Source organism: Pteronotus mesoamericanus, unplaced genomic scaffold (assembly GCF_021234165.1).
Source record: "Pteronotus mesoamericanus isolate MK-2021 breed Mesoamerican mustached bat unplaced genomic scaffold, CSHL_Meso_final scaffold_85, whole genome shotgun sequence".
NCBI classification, from domain to species: Eukaryota; Metazoa; Chordata; class Mammalia; order Chiroptera; family Mormoopidae; genus Pteronotus; species Pteronotus mesoamericanus.
The window spans coordinates 75,056,944-75,063,897 of NW_026555329.1; the positions used below are offsets into that span (position 1 = coordinate 75,056,944).

Genomic DNA, 6,954 nt, shown 5'->3' on the forward strand with positions numbered 1-6,954 from the left:
GTTAGGAATGAGTTAACCTGAGTTGTTAAACCCCTTAATAGTCTCAAATGTAGTTTGCTGCACGAGGGACCAGAACATGTCTTTGGTCCAGTGTGACCAGGTTCCTTGGGTCAGAGTATGGGAACGAGAATTGTCCTTACACTTGGGGTCCAGTTGCATGTTACAGCTTGTTCCTATGGTCTGGTGGGCCCTCCAGACGCAACTATTCTTTGGTGTATTGTGAAGGACTGTACACGTGACTCAACAGAAAGTTGTGGCGGTACCTCTGAGACCTTCCAAGTTTCCCTCCAGGGCCCCCTGTTCTATGTGTTGTGGGACTACTTCTTGTTTTTATTACTCTGTGCCCTCTTGGGCCAAGTTCATAGATCTTGACACTTAATGAGCTTGAAGTGTAGCTTGGGTCTGGGAGGAGTATAAATAAAAAGAATAAACAAAACAACAACAAAAATACATTCCAAAATTTCTCAGTTTCAGTACCTACCAGTGCCGTTTACCTCATACGATGTCCTTTATATGTCCCCATTGTTGATGAATAGGGCTACCTAGAGCATCTTAAAGTTGTGTTTGTGATTTTCTTGGCTCTGGGTAAGTGGGGAGCCAATGTTACTTGTCCACATTCAACTCCAACAACTGCTGCAGGCTACTGTATATAATTTGTACATTTTGCTGCACTAGAAATACGTATAATGTAGTAGGTAAAAGTGCTAGTTCTGGAATCACACATATTTGGGCTCAATTCCTGACCCTTTTCACTAATGAGCTGCATGTATTTTGGCACGTTACTAAACCTCCTTGGACTTCGGTTTCCTTCACTGTGAAATAGGCATGCTTCTTCAGATCGGTTTGAAGATTAGGAAAGACGATGTATGTGATGTATTTAAGCAAGTAAAGCAGAGTAAATGCACTACAAACATCGGCTCTCAGTATTACACTCTGTCAAGGTTTGAGTCTGAGGTAAGTCAGTCAGGGATTCTTACTCTCGTGACAGTCAGTGAACTTCCTTGTTGCTGGTGGGAGAAGAGGACACGATGTCAGGGGCGGTCTGCTCCGTCCCGCATCCAGGGGGTGGTGGGAGGCCAGTGGGGGAGAGACCAGGGATGGCAGTGGGGCCGGTGAGAGCCCTGACTGTCCCCCTCTGTGAGGATGGGCCACAAGCTCCCTGTTTGCAGTTGGTACGAGCAGAGCATAGGCACAGGCAGCCTTGAACGCTGGCAGGGCAAGCAGCAGCCATGGGATAGGGAGCTCTTCCTGGAAGCCCCAGGAGGCGAGGACATGACACTTCGCTGCCGCCGCAGGGTACAGGTATTCTAGCCCTTCTCCCCATGCACCTGACCGCTAATTACAGGAGAGGAGCGTGGCATGGGGAGACGGCCTGAGTTTTTGCACTTACATGCAAAGAGACTGAACATGTTTCTGAAGACATTCTTCACATTCTGCCGTTGGGTTAAATATTCCTCCCCAACCTTATTGCTTGCAGACAAAATTAAGAACCTTTTATTTTTTTTTTCTCCAGACATCTGAGTTGGCAGAGTGAGTAAATGTCGTTGACTCTACAATAATTAAACTGTCATTGTGACTTGGTGGGACTGGCCAGGTGAGCAGAGCAACATTTCCAGGTTAACCTGGGAAAATACATTTTCAGAAGTTTGTGATTGGAGTCTCTCAGCATGTTCTTTCTGGCCTTGATGTGAGTTTATTGCCAATAAGGCACTTTCCAGCCAGAGAGGGCTGACATGAATTGTTCATGGTTGCTGAGGTTTGTTCTCTCACTGCGCAGCTAGCAGATCTCTTTGGGGAAAGAATGGGTCTGGCCAGCTGCTTCATGCTGCTATAACAATATTCCACTTTGAATCTCGCTTATCTTGATTCTAGTTTATTCCTTCATACCACAAATATCCATGACATTTTGCACCAGGCGCTGTATTAGATCAGTTCCTGTTTTCAAAAACAGCCTGTGTAGGTGGCAATGAAGACACAGACCCGAGTATTTCATTTCTGCACCATTGAAACAGGTGCTTCACCTGTGAGGAAGGGATCATCTTATCACAGAAAGTTCTAGCTCAGGTGACCTTTGTGTCTAGCTCCCTGCTGTAGCAGCCATGCAAATGCATTGCTCAGTTCCCCTGTGACAGGGAACATGATTGAATCAACAGATGGCTCTGTCTGCTGAGATCCGCCACTTTGACGCCACACGTCCTGCTGGCTGCTCTCAGCCAGTGATGGGGCCCTCCATGGTCTGAATACAGGTCTATTCCTCGAGACTTTAAACAGTTCCAGCAGGCTGTTTTGGCCCCAGGAGTCTCTATAAGCCTGACTGAATTTTTTAGTGGACTGTGCTGCAGCCTGAGGCTTTCCCACCCAGTTCTTCTTTCCCCCCTCCTATTTTACAAGTATCACCCTTCATTGCTGTCTGAATCCTCTGTCCACCTTCTCTTCCTACCTGCCACCTCCTGCCTCTTGCAAGCCTAATGCCATTTCAGCCTGTGCTCCTTGTCACTAAAAGATGTTTTCTTTAGGTACACTGGAATTCTGGAAATAGTCACAGATTCTTCTCTTTTATATTCAATATTAATATTCAGTATCCATTTGGTCACTAGTTCCATTTGGTTGTACTTGAGAAACACCTCTCTCAAATGTCCCCAGTCTCAATTTCCACTTTTCAATCCATCAGAGGGACTGTAACAGGATACTAACTAATTTCCTGTTCCCAGTCCCATCCGTTTCCAGCAAAACCTTCCACAGTACTTGGGCTATGTTCTTCATACAGTGAAAAGACAGTCATAATACCCCTCTCTGAAAGTCCTGCAGTGTTCTTCATTGCTTTGGAGAAAGCCCGAACTTCTTACTTTGGAACACAAAGTCATTCATCATTTAGCCTTTATTTTCCTATCTAGATTCATCTTCCCGTTTCTTACTTTTCCAAAGGAGCCTTGAACGACTTACCTCCCAAACACGCCACACCATTCTAGCTGCTGCACTGCTGCCTGAGCTGCTGTCTTTGCCTAGACTTCCCTTCCTCACTCCTCAGCTTCAGCTCCTCTTATCCTTCAAGACCTGCTTCCTGTGGGACACTTTCTGTGACCCTCTCAGGTAAAGTTAAGCACTTGTTCTGTGTGTTTTCAGAAATATTGTACATGCCTCTGACTACATAACTAGAATGGTTATTTATGTCGAAAATCAGTACTTACTCTGACATAGACAGTTCACTCTTATTTATCCTTCCAGTTTCCTCTCTGACCACTTCTTCCTCTTTGCATCCCTCTGTTGTTCTGTTTTCTGAACCTACCACCCTCTTTGGCACCTCCTCCAGGAGAGTTCTCCCTCAGTTCCCAATAGGTTTCCTCCCACCCTAGCCTTTTGCTTGGATAACCACTTTGCACATTCAGACTTAATTTATGTCTCCTTCAGGGAGCCTTTCCTGACCCCCCAAGTTGGGGTGAAATGTCCCTCCTGAACACTCTCAATGAACCCTTTGTTTTTCCTTATTATACTGTCTATATACAGATCTAATTGCCTGTTTGTCTGTCTCTTGTGCTCTTCTGTATGGTTTTTGAAGGCAGGGTCTGAGTAATTCTTCCCTGTTTCCCCAGCAACTAACATTAGTGCCTGGATGATAACAGTTAAGTGAATGAATGAACCAATGGTGGGCAGCCTAGTATGGCTGAAAGAGTTCTGTTTCAGAAACACCTTGCAGCTTAGCCACTTGTTTTCTGTGATGCTTGGCAGTCACTTGTTTTCTCTGATCTTCGTGTCCTCCGCTGCGAATAGGGGTAACCACATCTTCTACCTGGAACTGCTTTAGGATGACCTGAGTTTCAAGATGCCCCATCCACTGTTATTTATTCGTGACTGATCTCATTCTTCAGAGGCTTCATCAATCAAAGCCAAGTCATTCTTTTGCTTTGACTCTTTGCCCTAAAACTTTCCCTACAGGAATGGGAATAAGCTGCCCTAAAATAACAGCTTCCTGTCCCAAAGAAGCCAATGTGAATTGGAATGATTTCATACACATAGCTTAAGCCAAGGGGCAAATACAGAAGAGTCACTGACTTCAGGGAGGTCCAAAGCAGGGATCTTCTTGAGACATGTACATGTGACTGAAGGTCCAATTCTCATGCAGAGGAAGAAAGGGTTTTAACACCTTTCCTATACTGACTCTTTCAGAAATAACTTCTGACAGAACCAGCTTAGTCACTGATCATGCTACCGATGTGACCACACCTCAACTGTCGTACCTCCGGCTACTGGGGAACCCAGCACGTGGTGTGTCACACTCTGAATGCACTGGGTGGCTGCCTGATGCTGGCCCCCTGCTTTGAGGAACATACAATTTTAATATCTTACTCTGTATTATTTGTTCCATTTAAATGTGTATTTACACTTCAACTTCATTAATTTAAAGCAGTATGCTATTTTATAGAGAATGAAGCAGAAATATGTGCTATGATGTACATACTCTCCCCAGCAGTCAGTGCCTTGCTTGCTCCCTCTGTGTTTGCCTGAGTAGCTGATCCGGGCACGCCTCTGTCAGTCGTCCTTCTCGCCTGGTCCTGCTTGGTAACAGGACTTGGATGCTTTATGATGCTGGTTTGGTAACCTAGCCGTGGCTCACGCTGGACTGTTCTGTGGATTCGTCCGACTGCTAGAGTGAGAAGAGATGCCAGACGCTTGCACTCCCTCCGGGTTTTCAGTAATATCATATCATTTGCTAGGAATATTGTACCCTTTCGTCCCTGAGCAATAATAGAGAAATCAGGCAATGAGATGCCTATCTATTTGGCACACAAAACTCTAAGGAAACCATTACTGTGCATCGGGTACCAGAGTACTTTGATCGGCAGTTGAATGCCGAAGAGGAAATAGCCAGTGTGAGCTAAGCATAAACCCAGATCTATGGAGGAGACGTGAAATGGCTGGCATTTCTTTTCTGAGCAAAAGCTGGTTGCAGCAAATGACTATGACCCAAATCCCTATGTGTGACTGGGGAGAGAATGCAGAGTAAGAATCATCATGAGAGGATGGAATTAATTGAGAAGGGCTTTCTCCAGGAGGTGTAGGCCCTTGATCTTGACCCGTTGGATCACTGCCAGTCATCATTGGTGCTCAGGGATGAAAGAATAATATTGGGTTGGCCAGAATGACCTGTGACATGGGCAGATTAGAGGGGAGAGAGAATTGCAGTTCATGGATGTGTGGGTGGGGGAGGTTGGGTAGGAGTGAGGCATATTCTGGGGTTGCCGTGAAGGAAAGCTGCCTTCTCTGTGGAACAGGGACCGAAACAGTGCTGGACGGGAACTCTGTCAATGGGGTTTGAAGTCCTTGGAGCTTGCCAGTACTGTCCCTTCAGCTGTTCTTCTCTGGAGGAGGGGACTCCTGGGTTCACCTTGGCTGTTTGAATTGGGCATTTCTAAGGAAAACAGAACACAAGAGAAGAAAGAGTAATGTAATCCTTGGAAGATTTGCATCTCAGGAAAAGCAGCTGGCTCTTAGACCACTAATGGCTCGTTTGCCACACTTGGGAAAATTAAAGAAGGAAATCTTCTTGCTGGCTGGATGGTGCCTCCTTGTACATTTCAGTATTTTTCTGGTTCCCAGCATCAGCACCACAACTGCTGAATCCTCAATGAGTGAAGATGCTCGAAATACTCCTTGCTGTTATTGTCTCCACAGCCTTGAATTTTGTGGGACTCATTGTGAATCTGTTCATTGCAGTGATCACCTACAAGACTTGGGTGAAAAACCACCGCATCTCTTCTTCTGATAAGATCCTGTTCAGCTTGGGCATCAGCAGATGTCTAATGCTGGGACTGTCTCTACTGGCCCTCTTCTACTTCATCTTCCCAAGTGCCGGAAGGTCAGTCTATTTGCTTGCTCTCTTGTTGAGTTGGATGCTTTTGGACTCTAGTAGTCTCTGGTTTGTGACCTTGCTCAACGTCTTGTACTGCGTGAAGATTACTAACTTGCAGCACTCAGTTTTTCTCCTGCTGAAACAAAATCTCTTCCCAAAGACCCTCAGGCTGCTGCTGGCCTGTGTGCTGATTTCTGCCTTCACCACGCTTCTATACGCTGTGCTCAGGCAGACGCTACACTTTCCTGAATGTGTGACTGAGAGAAATGGCACAGAATTTAGCGTCAATGAGCGCATCTTGTCTTTGGTGATCTCTTTGTCCTTGAGCTCATTTCTCCAATTCATCATTAACGTGACTTCTGCTTCCTTGTTGCTAAATTCTTTGAGGAGACACATACAGACGATGCAGAGAAACGCCAGCGGCTTTTGGAATCCCCAGACCGAAGCTCACATGGGCGCCGTGAAGCTGATGGTGTATTCCCTCCTCCTGTACATCCCGTACTCCGTGGCTGCCCTGTCCCTCCACCTCCACTCTTCCGTAGAGATGGATGTGGGAACCAGATCCTTGTGTGTGGTGATCTCTGCTGTTTACCACCCAGGACATTCTGTTCTCATTATTCTCACACATCCTAAACTGAAAACAAAAGCAGAGAAGGTTCTGTGTTTCAACAAATGGTGGAATATTAGGGGTTAATAGTGGTGCAGTCACTTTGTGTTTTGGGAGCATGATTTTTCTCTGTTAGCATTTTTGCCAGCAGTCTGAGGAATTCATTTTTGTAATTGCTGATCTGATTTCTTAGGCCTTTGAGTGCCTGCATTTTAGTTCATTTTGCAAATTTTTTGCTTGTGTTTAAAATTAGACAATTTCTGTAAAGGACTTGTTTGGGGGATTATTCATCATGTATTTCCATGGGCGTTGCATTCCTGGGTGATGCAGATCACCACATTGTTTCATCAGCTACCGAAGTATGATGGGATGTTCCCCAAATTAACCAGTACGTTATCATTCACCTGTGTAGTGGTTAGGCCTGACAGTTGTTTACCTTTTTTTGTAATTCAGTTGCTTGACTTAAGCTTTTCTTTTCTTGGGTTTTTTGTTTTTTTTG

General features: G+C 45.4%; 1 protein-coding gene across 1 annotated transcript; it reads left to right on the forward strand.

Annotated features, from left to right (window-relative positions):
- Nucleotides 1-5,633: 5,633 nt before the first annotated feature.
- On the forward strand, nucleotides 5,634-6,542 carry TAS2R4 (taste 2 receptor member 4). Its single transcript, XM_054564226.1, has 2 exons — nucleotides 5,634-5,854; nucleotides 6,236-6,542. Exons 1-2 carry the CDS (start codon nucleotides 5,634-5,636, stop codon nucleotides 6,540-6,542), a joined length of 528 nt encoding a protein of 175 aa, XP_054420201.1.
- The last annotated feature ends 412 nt before the right edge of the window (nucleotides 6,543-6,954 follow it).